At 44.3% G+C, this 20,258-nt stretch overlaps 1 protein-coding gene across 3 annotated transcripts; it reads right to left on the reverse strand.

Moving 5' to 3' along the window:
- Nucleotides 1–279: 279 nt before the first annotated feature.
- LOC121302302 (rab11 family-interacting protein 1-like) lies at nucleotides 280–19,891 on the reverse strand. Of its 3 annotated transcripts, XM_041232162.1 has the most exons (8): nucleotides 19,781–19,891; nucleotides 19,448–19,550; nucleotides 18,132–18,545; nucleotides 10,501–10,967; nucleotides 9,217–10,114; nucleotides 3,736–5,955; nucleotides 3,326–3,446; nucleotides 280–1,790 (listed from the first exon to the last, which is right to left on the reverse strand). In XM_041232162.1, the coding sequence occupies exons 3-8, from the start codon at nucleotides 18,479–18,481 to the stop codon at nucleotides 1,581–1,583; spliced, it is 4,266 nt and encodes a 1,421-aa protein (XP_041088096.1). In that variant the 5' UTR covers nucleotides 18,482–18,545; nucleotides 19,448–19,550; nucleotides 19,781–19,891; the 3' UTR covers nucleotides 280–1,580. The 3 variants fall into 3 exon arrangements, with proteins under 3 accessions (XP_041088096.1, XP_041088097.1, XP_041088099.1); XM_041232163.1 differs by lacking the exon at nucleotides 19,781–19,891 and having other exon boundaries at nucleotides 19,448–19,773; XM_041232165.1 differs by lacking the exons at nucleotides 19,448–19,550; nucleotides 19,781–19,891 and adding an exon at nucleotides 18,796–19,201.
- Nucleotides 19,892–20,258: the final 367 nt, after the last annotated feature.

Genomic DNA, 20,258 nt, shown 5'->3' on the forward strand with positions numbered 1-20,258 from the left:
TTAAATTATTGGAACCAAATCCTAAAATCACAAAGGAGTTCGTTTATTAATCATCTTACTGAATTATACTGGATATTTCCTTATCGTTTCCTTTAATTTTTATATTATATAACTGTTTATAATTACTTTCGAAAATTAAAATGCTACAGAAACAAACACTTTCTGTACAAACACCTGTTTTGAGCAAAGGACGTGAACTGTGCCAGGAGAAAAAGTTGTCTTTACCAAAAGGAAATAGAAATTTCTGGGGGAAAAAAAAACACACACAAACCACACTCCTTGACAATATAAACAGTGCTTTATTGTTCAATTTTACATGGAAGAATATCATGATTACACTGTGTGTGTATATACATATATATTAATACTTTACTGCTCTATAGAAAATAGTAAAGAGCCTCTTATACAGCTGCACTCTCAAAAAAAATTATAAAAGACAACCTGGAAGATCTTTCAAACCATTTAAAACAATAATAAAAAAAAAAAACACATTTCCTTATTTCAAGCTATTACTGTTGATACTTCTAACAAGGAATTGAATAAAAACAAGACTTTTCACCCAAGATGATCAGTAAAAAACAAAATATCCCCGATCCACAGTAGGTACAGAGAGGCCTTCAACATCCTTCTGGTTACTTTGCTTTTTCAAATAAACAGCTCTCTCGTTTCATTCTGTATGCCACGGTAAAACAGAATCTCTGCTATGAAAAAAAAAGAATCACATTTTGATCACCTAGATGAGTGAAGTGGATAAATTCCAGTTGAAAACCCTCAGCGATTATTGCAGTTTATAAGACTTGGTTCCTAGAGGGTTTGTCCAAGCATCCAAGCGACACAGACACAGTGTGAGCCAGCCTCAGGGTATCAACTCACAGTGAGATTCAAACCCACTGGCTGCATTCTGAATTACAGGCACTATTCCAATCTAAACATGGTCTCAACCTGTATAGCCCTGGCCAACTTTACATTGGAGAAACATTTCAATAAATCACATCCGACAACCCCTTTAATCAACAGATATCTATACAATAAAATAGGTCTCATCTTCAATAAGTCTCATATCTGAAGCAGCAATGCCCACAATTGCATGGTCCCATATTGCAGCTCCCTGGAAGAGAATTGAAGGCCCACCCTCGGACAGGTGTTCTCTTATGAGAACTCTCAAACTTCCACCATGGTTTCCGAGAGAGGAAAGATAAACCGCACTCCCATCCAATCCTACAGTGGCTACACCAGCACAATGGCTTCTTTCATCATCTTAACCCTGAAGCTCAAAACTTTTGTCTACTTCATGTTTTAATTATCAAGTGCTATAAAGCAATTTTAAATGGAAACTCTCAAGCTCTGACAGAATACAGGGATGGACATAAGACTCCTATTGCATGGCAGTTTCACCCATTCCAAGTTTTGATATGAGCTTGATTAGCCACACTGTATAGGTAACAGGTATGTCTTGTAAAACTGGTAGCAAAACCAGGAATGGATCAAACTGCTATGCAATAGGAGTCTTAATTCCATCCCTGGATAAGAAGTGGAGCTGAAGAGATGCAGGCAGACAGATAGACAGACGCACACTGCCACTAGATGCGGCCGGCCTGCTTGGACGACAGGTTTCTCAGTATGTTGGGTGTCTCATCCATCACTCGGACCAGCAGGTTGTCTATGTAGTCCTCCAGGTCTCTGATCTGGCAGTCCTTCTTGGACAGCGCCTCCTTCTGCTTCACCACCAGAGCTACCAGCTCATCGTGTGTTAGTTGGGAGTAGGGGGCCGCATCTGAGGGGTCAGTGAACTGGGAAGTGGGGAGAAGAAGGTTACTCAGTGTACAGAGGAAATGCAAACACCAGTCCTTTACTGCTAGCCACACTGCTTCCCTCCCTCCCAATCCCTCCTCAGCTCTAACCACTAGAGCCACACTGCTTCCCTCCCTCCTAGTTCCTCCTCAGCTCCGACCACTAGAGCCACACTGCTTCCCTCCCTCCCAGTCCCTCCTCAGCTCTAACCTCTAGAGCCACACTGCTTCCCTCCCTCCCAGTCCCACCTCAGCTCTGACCACTCGAACCGCACTCTTTCCATCCCTCCCAGTCTCTCCTCAGCTCTGACCACTAGAGACACACTGCTTCCCTCCCTACCAGGCCCTCACTGGCTCAGTTTTTTGTAATCTCTGTTCAGGCTATCAGCGGTACACTGCCCTGGCAGAGTATCCTGCTTCCTGCCAGAACAGGGGGAGCCTGGGCAGTGTGGAATGTGCTGAGGTTTCGTGTTCCCATAAAAATTTGCCACAACAAACCCTCTGCAGCCCACCTCGCTCCTAACCCTTTGTGTTCTGGACTGAACTGAACAGCCCTAGCCAATGCAGAGCGCTCTTTTAGAGAGTTGCTATAGAGTTTAAACACACAGTTCCCGAATGCTAGTTTTTGCTCTTTCCCCTCTGCATTCGTTACTCTGGGCAGTTCTGAGTGGCACAATCAAGATTATCAGTGTGGAAACCGTGCAGTTCAAATTAACTACAGAGTAAATATTTGTAAAGGCAGAAGGCTTGAATGGATACTTCACCTCTGTATGATTCCATATTGTTGTTTCTGACTAGATCTTTAAGAATTCCACTATTCCAGCACAAATTTACTTTTGTCAAACTCCTCAAAAGGAAGATTGCAGATTAGAGGTAGGGAAGCATATCTGAGTCACACCATGCACTGCAGGGATGGAAATAAGACTCACATACCACGGCAGTCTGATCCATTCCTGGTAACACTGAGTTTCACAAGACACACCTGAGTTTATTACCTGTACACTTGTGGCTAATCAAGCCTGTAGTAAAACCTGGAATGGGTGAAACGGCTATGCTAGGAGTCTTATTTCCATCCCTACACTAAAAGCCCATAGCTAAAGCATTGTGCTCTAAATCCTGTGCAACAACGAATATGCTTCCCAGGCTCTTTTGGTTGGGATAGTTAAGCACAATGCAGCACTGAAGAGAAAGAGACTTCTAGCTGAAACTTCTAGCTTTTTGTATTTCTAAACAAGCCTGTCCAAAAAAGCAGAAACAGAATCCTACAGAAAATATAATAGGGGTGATGCTTTAGTCACATGTTAGCAGGCAGTCAATAGATGAGCCCTGCATGTGTGTGAATATCATTAGATAGAGCTCCTATTCCATATATGTTGAAATAGGAGCAAATGGTTAATTGCATATTATTTAAATAGTTGTTTATGACACTTCAAGTAATGTGTTACCATAAAAGAATATTAAAGCAGTTAAGTAATGATATATTAAGAACACTTAGAAAGAATCCTGTTAAGCGACTGTGAGGGGAGCCGTGTTACCTTGCTGGTGAGTAGTCCACTCCGCCCGGACGGGGCAACCTTCACCCCAGTGCTCTTCAGATCCTTCTCCATTCGGGAAGTCTGACTGTCCTGGGAGCTCATCGGCTTCACTGGGTGTGGCCTGTAGGGGGCAAACGGGGCAGGGCAGAAAACGCCTTTTAAAACAGTCATGCTAAAAATAAATGAATCAAAGTAGATACATAAAAAAAAAAAAAAAGAAAAAAAGTGTGGACTACAGTTTGAAAAAAAGAGGACTGTTTATTTTACTCCAGCTGCCAGCAGGCCATGTGATCAGGGCAGGATTGAGGAACATGTGTGGGGGAAGCCTGCATCCCACCTGCCTTAGAAAGGGTGTTACTACTGGATTCCTGGTGTGCGTGCGTGCGTGCGTGCGTGCGTGCGTGTCTCACCTGCGCTGTGCGGAGCCAGGAACTTTCTGCATTGCGATTGGCTGTGTCTCCGAGGGAGAAACCCAGGCGCGGAGCAGCCTCTTCCCTCCTGAGCCGATGGGCTGGGCGGGGCTATTCACGACCGTCTGAGAGGAGGGAGAGGGGGGTAGAGGGGAGGATAGAGGAGGGGGCAGGCTCTCAGTTTTGTTCTTCCTCTGGGACTCAGCCACCTCCTCTCCAGTCTGCTTTTCCAAGTTAGATCTTGGAGTGCTGCTTGGCTCTGTTCTCTCCGCTCTTTTCCTCACAGAGATAACTGCAGGCTTGTTTTGCACAGCCGGTAATGCGCTGGTGTTGCCATCAGCATCCTCCACCGAGGTTGGCGGTGTCCATCTGTCCTTCTCCGAGGTCTGGTCAGACAAGGTCTGTCTGTCCTCCTCCAATTCTGCATTTTTGTTCTCAAGTGGCTGTTTTGTATTTGCCGTGACCGTTTCTTCCGTGCCTTGGTCAGGCTTTGCCAGTTTCTTCTTCTGCGAGGATATTCTGCTCACGTTTTTGTCTGGGGGTGACGGGGTCTGCTTGGTGGATAATACAGAGAGTTTCTGAGTCTCACTGTCGCTTATGTCCGATAGTGTCTGTTTGTCTTTCGGTTTTAATCTGTCGCCAGTGCTTTTGTTTGACAGTGCTGCAAGTCTGTCATCTGCGTTCTGGTCAGTCTGTTTGTCCTGCACTTCCCCTGCATTTCTGTCTTGAAGAGTCTGTTCATCCTTCTGGTTTAAAATCTCCCTTGTGCTCTGGTGAAGTAGCGTCTCTCTGTCCTTTGCTGCGACAGACTCGCCAGCCCTTTTCTCATCCTTCTCCTTATCTGAAGCAGCAAGTTTGTCCTTTGTTGGAAATAGCTCCCCAGAGCTCTTGTCAGGCAGTTTGCTCTTCTCCTTCATCACTCCAGCAGCCTGCTTATCCTTTTGCGCATCCCTGTCTTTTGCAGTCTGGTCAGAGCGTGCCTGTTTGCTGTTGTCCAAGCTCTTGTCTTGTCCTGGACTTGTAGAAGGGACTCCCAGATGCCTGACAAACAACCCAGTAACACCCCCACCCTGTGAACTCCCTTTTGCACCCTGTGAAGGGGGGGGCTGGTTAATTGCGTCTGGGCTCCTGGCACTGGGGCTGCTCCTCCCTTCTGCCTCTACGGGTGAAGAGTTAGCGCCTGGCTTGTTGCTCGGTGGACTGGGAGCAAGGATAGGAGCAGCAGACTCTTCTTTCTTGGCCTGTTCAACTGTGATGGTTCTGGGCGCAGGTTTCGGTGTGGAGGCCATAGGCTCCGTGGGGCCCCACGCGTCTGTCCTGGATGATTTGGGGGCTCTGGGCGCGGGCTTTGGCACCTCTCTTTCTGTTCTGAAGTGTTCTGAACCTGGATCAGAAGGTTCAGGAATGGTGGCATTCTCAAAGGGTGGGTTACAAAGGGAGGCCGGCACTGTTGGAGAGTCAGAAAGAGATGATTGCCTGGAATTGGCCTCAGGAAGGGAATCAGAAATTTTGATACTCTCACAGGGAGTGTCGGAAACAGAGGGTGGCCTTGAGGTGTCCTTCAATAGCGAGTCAGAGGCTGATTTGTTCATTCTCTCAAAGGCAGAGTCAGAAATAGAAGCTGACACAGTGGGACAGTCGAAAAGAGATGGTGGCCTGAAGTTTTCTTTTAACAGCGGGTCAGAATCTGAGGCTGGCTTATTGATACTCTCAATGGGAGACTCAGAAACAGAAGATACAAGCGGAGAATTTGACCCAGAGGAGGAAGCTCTAGATGTCCTGGAGGTGGCCTTAGACAACAAGTCAAAAACCGAGACTGGTCTCGCGGGGAGGCCAGCACCCTCTGGAACAGAGGCAGAGCTTGATGCTGCTGATTGTCTACCCTTCTCAAATTGGGATGTGGCCACCGGGCTCCGAGAGATAGAGCTGGAGGAAGCCTTCGACAGCAAGTCCAACACGGAGCCTGGGGAGAGCTGAAGTTCCTCTCCTCCCTCGGAGGCATCGGTTTTGGGGACGGATTTCTTGTTTTCCATCCGGAGGGAGCCGGCTGGAGTTTGACCGGAACTCACCTCCCGACCGGGTGGCACAGAGCTGTCTTGAAAGTGGGTAGGGGAAGAGGGGCTAGTGAAGGGATTGGAGGGGGCGCTAATGGGGGACAGAGGCGACATGGAATGAGAAGGAAGCCTGTCTTTGGTTTCATCCTTCAGAGACACGTCCAATCTGAAAGAGCACAAAACAGAAACGCCTGTGTGTCAGAGACCCACCAGGGAACCCAGATCAGGACACTTCATGTCAAAATGTTTAAACATGCATTGGTAAAGTCAGGAAAACAAGGATCCCAAACGGCAGTGTTTTATGAAATGTTCAATCATAAATGTATTACATTTGCGAGGGTCACATATAAAGCAAACATACATTTTGACATGTCTATTTACCAGCGTTTCTTACTATAGGGACTCCCATTGCATAGCAGTTTGATCCCTGGTTTTACTCGGAGTCTAAGAGACACCAAGCAATTTTTACTTAACTCAGTTTACAGCCTTTAGTCGCTGTGTGTGTGTTAGTGTGTGTGTGTGTATAATTGCACCATGTTAAGTTTCCTATCTATGTATCATGTAACGCAAAAAAGTTTCGGCAGGGTAACTTCTCAAACTCCACAGAGTTAACACAAACTGTTTTACAATTTCTAAAAATGTAATAAAAAATGTCATGACCTAAGGGAGACAGAGACAGAGATAGCTATATCTTTACAGTCCCATGAATTGAATGGAATGAGGAAGGCTTTGCAGGCTCTGGTTGAAATGTGCTCCTGTAACTGAAACTCTGCTGGTTACTCATATCACAAGGAAATGGCTTTAGATGATGACTCATGAGAAACAAAGCCTGGCCCTGCTTTTATAACAGAACGACTGTCCTGAATATTCAGCCAAAACCTCTGAACTGTAAACTTGAAAACAGCTAATGTACACACAAGCACACATAGAAACCCGCGGTATTATATCTGATTAAGACTTCTCTTTGCCAACAGGAACCTGCCACTGAAAACAGATTTACAAATAACATACAATATGTTTACCGTTACTTTATTTCATCGAGCTATGCGGTATGACAGCGGGACAGATGAGTCTGAGGCATACGCACACTTACACCAAGGACATTCTGTTCAAGATTCTCAACTCCGCCTTTACTTCAGCCATGCTTGTTTAATTAATGTCTTGCTTCTTTATATTTACAGATAAGTTACAGCAGTAAAGACATGTACAAACTGACATCTAATACCAATAAATCAAGTTTTATAATTGCACCCGTCTACTGTAGGACTGGGTGAAACTCTCATCCCTGTTTTCTGGCACTGTGTTCAGAAAAAGTGTATTTTTCATACCAATTATGATGTCATCATTACCACAGATTGTGTTTCATCAAGACCCCCTGGGCAAGAGTAAAACAGACTAAGTTTTTTATATTTTTAAACAAATAAAATCAGCTCAATCCGACACCGCTGGCTCCATTGACTCAATAGAAACTCTTCTCCTGTGCGTGCAGCGTGACGGAGGTCCCCATAGAGAAGCAGCGGATTTCTCTCCTGTCCGGGGCACTTTATTTTACTGCCGTACTGAGGCCATAAACAGAGTTACTGAGGAAGGTTTGCTTGGTGTGTCTAAAACTCTGAGTAAAACCAAGAATGGATTCAACTGCTATGTAGCGGGAGTCTTATTTCCATCCCTGCGTTATGACAGTGGTCCTCAAACCCCCACCCCCCATCACATGGTCCAGATTGAGGGCGCGGGGTAGCGAATGGAATGACTTCTGTTCCCTTCCAGTACACATCAGTGTAGCAGTATTACAGTTCATGTCAGCTGACACAACTTGAGGAGGAGGACTGGGTTAGGACATGCCTTCCAATTCACTGTGCTTGCGAGCATCGCTGCTGTATAGAAGCACTCGCCAACAAACACGCCACAGGTAAAGGTGTGTGTTATTTTCTATACAGTCACAGATACTTGGCAGCCTGCCAGACTATTTTTTTGCAGCCTTTCCTTTCCTCTCCTCATGAGCTCAAACAACAAAACAATTCCTCTTTCTCTTCCTATCTCTGATCCCCGAGACAAAGCATTTTACCAGGCACCACAATGAGCCGCTTCACATGTGCCACGTAAATAAGTCCAGCCCATGCAAATCAAACCCACAACCCACAGGCTGGGTTGAGATAACCAGACTCCCCACTGCACAGCAGTAGAAGCCATTGTGCGTTTTACTTGGGAGTTTGTCAAGACTCTACTTCAGACTGACATCTTGACCCACAGCAGGGTTAACATTCGTGAGCTTAATATGAGACGATTTACTTTGAGCTTAATTATACTACGGGGATGGAAATAAAACTCCTTTTGCACAGCAGTTTCCTAAACTCCAGGTGTCACTACGAGCTTGAACAGCCACAGTGTGCAGGTAACAAACTCAGGTGTGTCTTATTAAACCCATAGTAAAACCAGGAATGGATCAGACTGCTCTGCAATGGATCTTATGTCCATCCCTTCACTCATATTGCAGAGCAGTCTAATCCATTCCAGTCCTTCAGTATTTTGAAATCTAAGATTAAAGATTAGTTTCACACGGAGCTCAGGGGCAACTCTCGCTTCCCAGCAATCAGTCCCGAGCTAGAAAACTTTGAGAGAAACAGCAAGAGAGGAAACAAATAAAATAAAATAAAAAAATGTAGTAAAACACAAACTGGACACAAGCTGTAGGTTATTCAAACCAGGTGAGAAATTAAATACAGGGATAGAAATAAGACCCCTAGTGCATAGCAGTTTCACCCATTCCAGGTTAACTAACCCCAGTGTATAGGGAACAAGCTCAAGCGGCCATCCGTAGCTTTCCACCTTTCCCCAACTACTCCCAATGACGTGAGAGAGCGAGCGAGTGAGCGAGGCACACTCCAACCCGATAGCCCTACAAAGCAGCCCTTAAGAGTGAGTGGAGATGCTTGAACCGGCTTCTGTTCCCAGGTGCATGGGGATGATTAACAAAAACAGAATGCAATACGCCTTTAGAAAAATAAACAATAAAACCCACAGCAAACACATGACTGGCAAAAGCTTGATGCCAGTTAAAACAAGCTCTTCACTGTGCCCTTTCAAAGGATCATTAAGAGTCTGCAGTGCAGGCTCCAGCAAGGATTAGGCAGCTCACTGTGGCAATGGAAACTATAATAAAAAAAAATAAACAAATAGTACAAATCACAACAGCTTTCTTTTTCTAACTCCTGACCAATTCAAACCTACAACTTTCCACACTGCAGCTTGCACCCAGAGCTTTCTTTATTTCAACTGCTGCCATTTCAGCCTCTTTTACAAGCAAAAAACAAGCAAACAAAACGAACCTTGAATTTTGCCAAAATTACCTGCAGTGACGATGTGAAAATGTTAAATAAATCACGAAGTCAAATTATTTTAAAGATTCTCCCCATTGCCCTCCACTGACCTGGGCTTGACTGCAGTGACCTTGCTCGTTGCCCAGCTGGGGAAGCCAGTGGTCGGGGTGGAGGGGTTCTTCACTCCCCTCTCCTTCTCCTGCAGGTGCGGATCGGGGTCTTGCTCCTCTTTGGAAGGGATAAGAGGCTTCCTCCTCAGGGGGACCTCCTCGAATTCCTGGGTACCCCCTCTCTTGGGCACCGGCTCGGTCTTCTTGTCTACAGGGGTCTCGGGTGGACTCACGCTGTCCGAATTCTTCAGAGAGTCTTTCCTCCCCCTGACCATCGACAGCAGAGTGGACACCTTGCTGCTCTCAGATTTCTCCACCGTCTTGCGCTCCTCTTTCTTGCGGATTTCCTCCTGCCTTTTCTTTTCCTCTTCCTCTGCAGCCAGCCTTCGTCTGTTTTCTTCCTCCTGTCTGTTCCTCTCCTCCACTCTCTTCCTCTCCTCTTCCTCCTGCTGCTGCCACCTCTTCCTCTCTTCCTCCAGCCTCTTCTCCTCGGCCTTCCTGGCAGCGTGTTCCTCCTCCTGCAGTTCTTCCTGATTCCTATGGGTGGCGCTGGTGCTCTGCACTTTGTAGCTGGTCAGGGTCTTGCTCTTCAGGGACTCTGTGATGGCTTGGTCGCTGCTCTTCAGGGAGGTGAAGTCCTCGGTGAACCCAATATTGGTGCCGCCAGATAGGTTCTGCAGAGAGCCGCTCAGGCCCGGCTCAGGATCAGGCTCCTCCGTGTACACGTGGCTCCCATTGATGCACACGCTGGAATGGGACATGGTGTCATTTTTGGAGCGCAGGCCCCCCAGCAGGGAGAAGGGGTCCTTCTTGCCAGAGAAGAGCTGCTTGGTGTCGGCGCTCAGACTGTGCTTGTGGGTTGAGGGCTTCGGCAGGGGGGGCTTGCCCTCCACCTTTGCTGAAGGAGAGAAACAGGAAGAGCCGTCACTAAGGGTCAACGGGAATTCAAACCTGATTAGTTACACTTAAAGGCTTATTGAGCGACACTGACTTTACCGTCAAAATGTCTGTCCTATTTCACAACATTCTTTTGGGCAATTGTCAAATACAAAAAGGACAAGAGTTATGTTTCAGATAACGTCTCCACCTCCTACTCTTCTCCTACGCTGTGCAAGATCCAAGCGACAAACGCTTCTTGGTTTGAGCAATATGTTGTATGACATTTTCCAGCAATTTTTACTTCTGCACTTTAAAAAAAAAAAAAAAAAAAAATGGATTGCCTTAAAGATCCCTCCCTTCCCCTCTTCTCTTTCTCCCCTCCCTTCCTTCCTTCCCTTCACTCACCCTCTGGTACTGGAGACAGAGGCGGTTCAACGTCCAGTCCAGATGACCGGCTGCCACTGAGCCACGCATTCCTCTCTGGGAGCGGCTGCAGGGAGGGCAGGACCGACATGGACTGGGAGAGGGATGAGCGCTGGAGGTTCGACGACTTGCCGAAGATGGACTTGATCTTGGATTTGGCGGACTTCTTGGGTTTCTCTTCCTTGCCTCCGCCCCCCTCCTCCCCCTCGCTGTCGGTCAGAACCTGGGAGACCGGAGGCACAATGGCAGAGGCAGAGTCAGAGAAGCCCCCCCGGTCCTTCTTGCCCCGGATCTTGTCCTTCAGCTTGCCGAAGGGGGAGCGCGACTTGTCCTTCATGGAGAGGTCAAACATACTGGCAGTCATGTTGTTCCTCATGAACTGGATGTTCACATGAACCTCCCCCCTTTCCTTCTCCTTCTTACCGGCCTTCGACTTGAGCTTGAACCACCTGCACACACAGACACAAGCAAATACAAGAACATAAGACAGTTTACAAACAAGAGGAGGCCATCTGGCCCACCTATGCTCGTCCAGTTCTTAACAGCTAATTGATCTCAGATCAAGTTGGGTCTTAAGGACACAAGTGATTCTGCCTCAACAACATGACTAGGCAGACCATTCCATTCCCTCACCACTGTGTGAAGAAGCATCTCACTATCCAATGACCATTTTTGTGATTCCCCATCTTTACAGATTCTGTACCCTACTTGTGAGATGAGACTTGGGTAAAAGCTCTATAACCAAATAGTGCGGGGTCGCTGGCACCCCCCTCCGTCACACTGAAAATGACAAAACTACAGTAACTAGCAACTCTGAAGGTATAGACCACACTTGGTGAAAGGCTTTTCGTACACATACAGCAGTCTCTACCGCAGTCTCACAGGGCAGTCTTCCTCACCCAACACCATGCAGAGTCGCTGCACTTGCAATCAGAGCTCAGCTGGCAGGTGATCCCTTGCTTGATACCACACAAACTACTAACGGTGTCTCACGAGGGACAAAAAATTACAAAAGTGAGAAAACTCTATATGAGCTTTTCTGGAGAACAGAGTTGCAACTGAGCTGCACTGTACCTCAAGGCTATCGCCTACGTTTTGCTTGCATACCTGTTGCAATGGTGAACGATTTGGGCACAATTCTAAACACTTGCCTAATGCACTTTTTAATAAACAACCCCTAATGTGGATAAGACTATAACATACTGTTTCAGCACGCACTTTAAAAAAAAAAAAAGCCAAACAGGTAAGATACCACATTTCCAAGGTCACTCGGGAGACGGGAACAAATCGGAGACAACAGCGCTTCCATCAAGCAAGGCTAGGCGGAACACAACCACATTCTGTACATACCGTGCACTTCCAAGAGATCATGTACTTTATAAGACAGACTCCCTTCCCCTCCACCTGGCCTTCCGTCCTACTGTTCTTTAAAACACCTACAGCACTGACAAGGCTATTTTTGGTTAACGAAAGAAGACAGTTGTGTTCATTGTAGCAGTCTTGTCTGTTAACTGCAGCCATGACATTTCCAGCGATATGCCACGCAGGGATGTTAATAAGATTCCCATTGCATAGCAGTTTCACCCATTCCAGGTTTAGTCACAGTGTATAGGTAACAAGCTCAGGTGGATCTTATTAAACTCATAGCAAAATCAGGAATGGGTCAAACTGCTCTGCAATGGGAGTGTTATTTCCACCCGTGCCAAAGGACAGGAAGAGAGATGGTGCATTATTTTATCAGCAATTGTTTTAGTAGAATACCACAAAACTAGTGAAATCACAATTACCTGGGTACCATGACATGCATACACAGCAAGTTCTGGCAATAAATGCACATGCTAAGATAAAGATTTTATATAAAATAGATCTTAGCAGTCTTTCCTCCCAACTAAAACTTGAAGCAAGAAATCTGGGGGCCATTTTTGATCCTGTTCTATCATTTGAGTCCCAATTTATGAAAATTACTAAAGCATCTTCTCATTATTTGAGAAATATTGCTAAATTTAGATCTATTATTTCTGTATCTGATGCAGACAGGCTAATGCATGCCTTTGTTTCATTGAGAATTGACTGTTGTAACACACTTTTTTCAGGGATTCCAAAGTACTTGATGTGTTCCTTGCAGCTTATTCAAAATGCTCCTGCAAGAATTCTAACCAAAACCAGAAAAGGTGAACATATTACTCCTGTCTTGGCCTCCTTACACTGGCTTCCTGTGCAGTTTCGAATGGATTTTAAGATTTTATTAAAGCCCTTAATGGATTCGCACCCAGTTATTTACAGGATCTGTTGATCCCATACATTCCTAAGCAGAATCTTAGATCTCAGGATGCAGGGATCTTGGTTATTCCAAGGGTAACTACTAATAGTATGGGAGAAAGGGTCTTTTCTTACAAGGCTCCTACATTATGGAACGCTCTGCCTTTTTTTGTCAGTGAAGCTAGGAGTCTTGCTGTTTTTAAATCACGATTGAAGATCTATTTATACACACAAGCCTTTTTATTTAGTCTTTATTACTATTGTTTTTGTAATGTAAATATAAAATGTATTTTATTTGAAATAGTAATACTGTATCTTTATGCTATTTTAATGTTTTATTATGCTGTATTATGTTTTCTGCAAAGCACCTACGATTGCAATTTAATCAACTCATTCCTACAATATATGGGTTTGTTTCTCATCCAGGCAATGGAACGCTTTGAGGCTGCATGCTGCCTGGTTTGGAAACGCTCTGTAAATGGAGCAGGCTGCACACACCTGCTTCATGTGCGGGGAAGGTGTCAGTTCCGGTTTCAATTCTAATTCCATTATTTCAGTTCCTTTCTAAAAATCAATTCCCAATTCCAGTTCCTTCGAAGGATAACGCCTTCATAATAACTGACGTGATAGTTAAATGAAAGCAGTTGAACAGACTGACAATGACTTCAACTGAAGTAATTTATTGGCACTGTGAGAAGCACATTCTAAGAGGGAACTGCTAATTGCAAATGTGATCAATGTGTTGGAATTGATAAAAAGGGAATTGGATTTGGGAATACATTTAAAAAGGAAAATTGAAAAACAGAAACTGACAGAAGGAGGAGCGAGTGCTAACCCCCAGCCATGGCCACCCAAATTAACATCCATCCTATGTTTGCTTTCTTTTTAGAGTAAACTGAAAATAAATAACGTTAAAACAACTCTCACGGTAAGCTAAGTCAGTGTTTTATGAAGTGGTTGTCTCTGCAGGGATGGAAATAATAACACTCCCCATTGCTCTGCAGTTTGATCCAGTCCTAGTTTTATTATAAGTTTAATAGACACCTAAGCTGGTTACCTAACACTGTGGCTAACCAAGCTTGTATTAATCTGGAATGGGTGAAACTACTATGCAATAGGAGTCTTATTGCCATCTTTGTCCTCTTCTGGCAAATAAGTTATCAAAACAAGTGGTGCGATTATGGATCTCTTTCGGTTCCCCTGGTCTAGACTGCACAGAGAAGTTCAAATGACAAAGATATTAAAACAGCGAGTTGTACAAAAACAAAAGGCGGTGTTCCGATAGACCAGGGGAACCGACGGAGATCCACAATCACACCACTTGTGTTTTGATCAAGCTATAGCTGAAAAGAAGTCTATTTTTACCTTGGTGTTTCCTGCAGAACAACACTCAGGAGTTATCCGAGTTGGGGTCAATTGCATCGGCCACTTTAAACGGTCAACCTAACATTTCTTTCAGAATGTTAGTGCTACCCTGGTAATAAGCCAAAACTATGTTAATCAAGACCTTTACTCCAAAGTATAGCAACTACCAGCTCAGAAGGTATAAGCCACACTTGGGATCCTGCAGCTTTAAGTGCACAGATTTCCCCATTTAAATAGGTTTTGCATGAAGCACACTGAAAACAAGTACATAAAAAAAAAAAAAAACACAGCGGTGAAAGGAAAGGCTTTTTGTGCACATACAGCAGTCTCTACTGCAGTCTCACAGGGCAGTCTTCCTCACCCAACACCATGCAGAGTCGCTGCACTTACAATCAGAGCTCAGCTGGCAGGTGCTCGCTTGCTTAATACCGCACAAACTACTGACTGTCTCACGAGGGACAAAAAGTAACAAAAAAAGTGACTTCTCTCTATATAAGCTATTCTGGAGATGAGTTGGCTGCAGACTGTCACTGAATGCAATGCAATTTCAGTATAGGAATTAAAGGGGGGGGTCGGTAATTATTCAAGAATGGGCTAAATACAACACAATGCAACAGGGATGGACATGCTCCTGTTGCATGGCAGTGTCACCCATTCCAGGTTTTACTATGAGCTTGATCAGCCCCAGTGTATATGTAAAAAGTTCTTATTAAACTTAACATAAACCAGGAAGGGATCAAACTTCCTTGCAAGAGTCCTACTTCCATCCCTGCACAGTGCAATATAAAACAATACGATACAATGCATCTTCTGTAAAGAAATTAAGGGGTGGTAGGTATTTATCGAGGTGCAGATGAGTTACATACTAGCTACCTGCTATGACAAATCACTGACTGTCCTGAGTCACATTACAAAAACAGGAGTTTGGCCTCAATTTCTATTTGGCACGGAACAGCCAGCCTCGCCCCGTTTTTTTACAAGACAGGGCCTGTGGATTTCAAACTTGCCTGGCTCCCCTCCTTCTTATTATAGCTGTGAGGTTGAGTGAGCCAGGAGCCACCTCCTCTATATTACCATTCTAGGAGGAATAAAAACAAAACACATCAACCGCATGACCGTCGCCGAGGGCCAATTCTAATTTATCTAGTAGGACAACTGTCAGGAAAACCAACTGTACAGCCCTACCCATGAATGATTATTGTTACGATGTTTTCTTACCTTGATTTAACATCTTTTCCTGATTGAAATTCCTGCTGAAAGGTTGTATAGCAGAGGCAGACATAAACGTGTCACAGGCGCACTGAACTAAGCGGCTGTGATTCAACAGAAAAAAAAACACAGATACACAGGGATGGCAACAAGACTCCTGTTGCATAGCAGCTTCCCACTCCAGGTTTTACCACAAGCTTGACTGGCCACAGTGTGAATAGGTAACAAGGTCAGGTGTGCTGTCTTAAACACACTCAGTGGATCAAACTGCTATGCAATAGGAGACTTATTTCAATTCCTGGAAACAGGTACAGTCAGAACAACTCAGTTTGACCTACAACTTATTTTTGATAGATTTGGGTTCCTGATAAAACTTGGCTATTTAATTTTCCACAGACATTTTTCCTTCACTAACACTCCAAGTTCCCATTCTTCTTGTGTTACATGTAACAAGATCCCATTTGAGCCGTGCTGCTCATGCAAGTCTTACCAGAATGCAACTCAAGAAGGGAGTGGATGGAGAAAGATCTTCAGGATTCAGATAAGCAAAATGCTCAACAGCCAACCAGGGTTGTGTATTATGTATTATTAGGCTTATCATCTTTACTATTATTGTTTTGACATTATAAAAATTCACAAAAACGAATTATTACAATATTGTTTCCAAGCCTTGCTCTGATGCAACGCAGCAATAGGGCTGTGGTGCTACTGCTCTTTATTTACCTGAACAGGTGCGCGTGTTTGAGTGCGTCAGTTTGTGTGTGTGTGTGTGAGGTATGAGGTGATGTCAGTATGCATGTGGTTTCGTTCCAAGAGACAGCCGGTTAAACCTGTTTTGAGAGGGGTTGTCTAGTTAGGTGTTAGCCTAAAATTGGAAAAGAACGTGCAAAAGACATGAGACACACCAGGAACAAAGTATATAAAACAAACAAGTTGATGTGTCATGAAAGTGGGGCACTGAGCAGCACGCCAAGGTCACATGGAAGAGACTGCATGCCACAGAAACCCTCAATGCAGACTGAGCCGCACACCCAGGGCATGTGGAACGGCACGGCACACCACAGAAAGCATCAATGCACAGCAGGGCTATAAGGATAGCACACGTTTTATATTTTATATACACCTTGCTTACATTTGATAGTTTTTGGGATATATAGTAAGAGACTATATCGGGTGCATGCATCTTACAGTATAACAGAAATCATTTTGCAGTTTGAGCAGCCAGAAACTGCAGAGTAAATGTGGGGCCATTTATAAATTAATTACAGAAATAGTATACTATATATATATACTATACTAATATATATATATATAGCCTGCTGACTACAGTGACGTTAAAACACGTTGTAACATTTGTTATCATGCTATACCTAATACAGTGCCTATAGAAAGTCTAATCCCTTTCAAAATTTTCACCTTTTGTTGCCTTAGTCTGGAATTAAGAGTTTTTTTTTTTCTTAATTTATCTATCTACACATCCTACCCCATAATTATATAAAAAATATTCCAGAAATTTGTAGAAAATTAATTAAAAATAAAAACTGAAATCAGCTTGGTTGGATAAGTGTCCTAAATTAGCTCAGGTGTAACCAATCGCCTTCAAAATCACACACCAAGTTAACTGATTAAGGATAGTAAAGGGTTAATTAACGAACATGCCTTAGAGTTTATGAAAGGAGTGTTTGAAGCAGGAGAAGGCGAGTGTGGACGGTAACATATACATGTACTTCTGCATCCAGACCGATTGCGTCAGGACGTGAACCAGGGCCAAGCTAAACACAAGAACATTACAACAGGTTGGGATTTAAAACACACAGTAAAGTAATACAGGCACTTGATTGTTCAAACTCCTGGCTCCTGATCATATTAATAATTTACCAAAACAAGGGAAGTTCTCAAACCCATGACTGGGAGCAGGGCTAGTGTGAGTTTCAAGACCTGCTTTTTGGTATCTTAAGTTTATTACTGTATTTGAAGGTAGTACGGGACACATCTATCAAGAACTTTCCACCGCAGGTATTTGCAATACTAGGTGCTTTGGAGTTAACAGTTTAAATGTCAGCCAAGTGGTAAGTGATTTGATCAGATCTTTTAAACTGAAGAAATTCATGCTACCCTTAGAGGTTACACAGATGGATGTGTTCAGCGAAAGACAAATACTTCTTTTTCATCTTCAGATGGTTTGATTTTATCTAGATTCTATTCTATAGTGCTGTACTTGAAATATCTGCATATAAGAATTCAAAGTATCAAAGAACTTCAAAACTACAAAAAGACATTTATTACCAGTACAAAAAAAAAGCCTGTCTTTTTTAAAACCATTATGTCTGCCTGCCCATGTGCCTGCCTGTCTGACGGACAGTGTCTACTCACCCTGTCTTGTGCTCCTGTCTCTACTCACCTTCCTATTCTTGTGCTCCTGTCTCTACACACTCTCGTCTTGTGCTCCTGTCTCTACTCACTCTCGTCTTATGCTCCTGTCTCTACTCACTCTCGTCTTGTGCTCCTGTCTCTACTCACTCTCATCTTGTGCTCCTGTCTCTACTCACTCTCGTCTTGTGCTCCTGTCTCTACTCACTCTCATCTTGTGCTCCTGTCTCTACTCACTCTCGTCTTGTGCTCCTGTCTCTACTCACTCTCGTCTTGTGCTCCTGTCTCTACTCACTCTCGTCTTGTGCTCCTGTCTCTACTCACTCTCGTCTTGTGCTCCTGTCTCTACTCACTCTCGTCTTGTGCTCCTGTCTCTACTCACTCTGTCTTGTGCTCCTGTCTCTACTCACTCTGTCTTGTTGCGCTCCTTGTTCTTGTGCAGCTCCAGCAGGTTGATAACAGCCTCCCCCAGAAACTGATCCAGCCCCACCAGGGCCCTGTGCATCACCACGATGCGCAGTGTGCACCTCTCCTGGTTCCCCTGGTGGAACAGAGGCAGCTCGAAACTGGCTTCCTCCCTCCACACCGGGGCCAGGCTCTTCTCGGACACAGAGGTGGAGAACTTCTCCTTGCCCAGCTGGATGATGGCGTAGGCATCGTTGGTGCCGTTCTTCCCCTTAGCCTTCAGGCTGTGGGCCTGGAGTACCGTCACATTCACGTTGGTGGGGTACCACTGCTGGCTCTGCTCTGCTAAGGACATGATCCCAGTGTGCAGAATCACAGGGAGGACCGCCTTAGGAATGAGGTGCCAATGTTTTTTGCTCCTGGTAAAATAAAATTAGTAAATTCTTCAAAAAAAAAACCCAAAAAACAAACAAACAAAAAAAAACTATTTCAAAGCTTTTCTTTTTATTCATTCTTTCACGCTAAATAACTCACTTTGACCACCTTCCACAGCACAGCCATGCACTGACCTACTTTCTTTCTTTAACTTTCTCTAACTTTTGATCAATTCAAACCTACTGCTTTCCATACAGTAGCTCAGTACTTTCTTTATTTCTTTCCAGTACTCACCACCAAGCTATTCAAACCTGCTGCCGTCCAGCCTGCACCCCTCCTTCCCTCTCCTTACTGTGTGTCTCTATTTATTCTTGAATTTCAGCTCCACTGGATCAGTTTGCTTTCTTCCTCCAACCAGCTGCACAGCAATCTAATTCAGTCCAGCGAGTGCACTCCCTGCCTCCTCCAGGGCGATTTCACAAGAGTATCTCACTCCTCCTCCCTCTCCCCCTACCTTCTTAAAGATACAGCACTGACAAGTAACCACTGTGGAAACAGCCAGGTACTGACTTAACCCACTGGTTTCAAAGACCAGCAACAACCCAGCCCTTGGAACGCTAAAGTACTCAAACAGGAACCCTAATCTGGGTCTGTGACATAACAGAACTTTTTTTTTATTAAGTTACAACAATCAGCTATTATTGGAAAGCTTTTTAAAGACTTGTGTGTTGTTTTCTACCTGGTTCACCGCGTCGGTTTACTCGTGTTTTAAAGCCCGTGTCTTAGCACATAACAAACACACCGGTATCAAGGTCCTACTCAATGTACACTGTCACACAGCTAAATCAATACTCAGTGTGTGTGTGTGTGTGTGTGTGTGTGTGTTTTCCAAGTTTAACACAAAACGTCTGGCAAAACATTACTTTATTATGACAAAAACATTTACCTTTTTCTTTTTTTTCTTCCCCCCAATAGAATTCAATGAAAGTTCTACTCCGGTCGCACCTCGTTTTCCACACGCCTCAAGTTGATGATATGACTAAGATATCCTATAGGAAGTCGAGAAAAATAATTATGCATCCACTGAAATGAATTTAAAAGCCCAGGAAAGCTATCAGACCTAGTCTAGTCATTTTAACAAGCGACCCCCGGCAGAATATACTCGGATTATTTAGCTCGCCGCGGTAAATACAATCAATGACAGAAAACACAGTCCAACAATACACAACGCCGGGTATAATAAAAGCACGTCTATATAAATAATACTAACATCCCTCACCCTGTTATAAAAATGCCTCTCAACTTCCTCCATTACTGCGTTCCATTAACTCCCCGACCACCCCGTTCAACTGATCCCAAATCTGCTATTGGTCCGCACCCGCAGTCAATCAAGCGCTCGTTTGCTCTTATTGGCCGGGAGGCTTCCAGCAACAGGTGTGTGAAGTGGTTTCGGGGAACAGGTAAAACTGGAATACAGCAGATAGTCGCTTAGCAACAGTCATCGCGTCACACCCCCCCTCCACACTCCCCTGCCAAATACAGTAACCCGCTTGTGTTTTTATTTTCTTTTGTATTCTTTATTATAACAGAGCCGCCAGTCTCCAAGCTCTGTACTGTAATACCCGACATGGCAAAAACAAACAAACAAACAAACAAACAAAAAAACAAACAAGACTTGTTTTAAACTGGAGGACGTATGTGTCCATTTTATTTATTAAACACGAATGCATGTTTCCATGTACAGAGCCTTTCATTAT

The sequence above is a fragment of the Polyodon spathula genome, chromosome 29 (assembly GCF_017654505.1).
Source record: "Polyodon spathula isolate WHYD16114869_AA chromosome 29, ASM1765450v1, whole genome shotgun sequence".
Lineage (NCBI taxonomy): Eukaryota > Metazoa > Chordata > Actinopteri > Acipenseriformes > Polyodontidae > Polyodon > Polyodon spathula.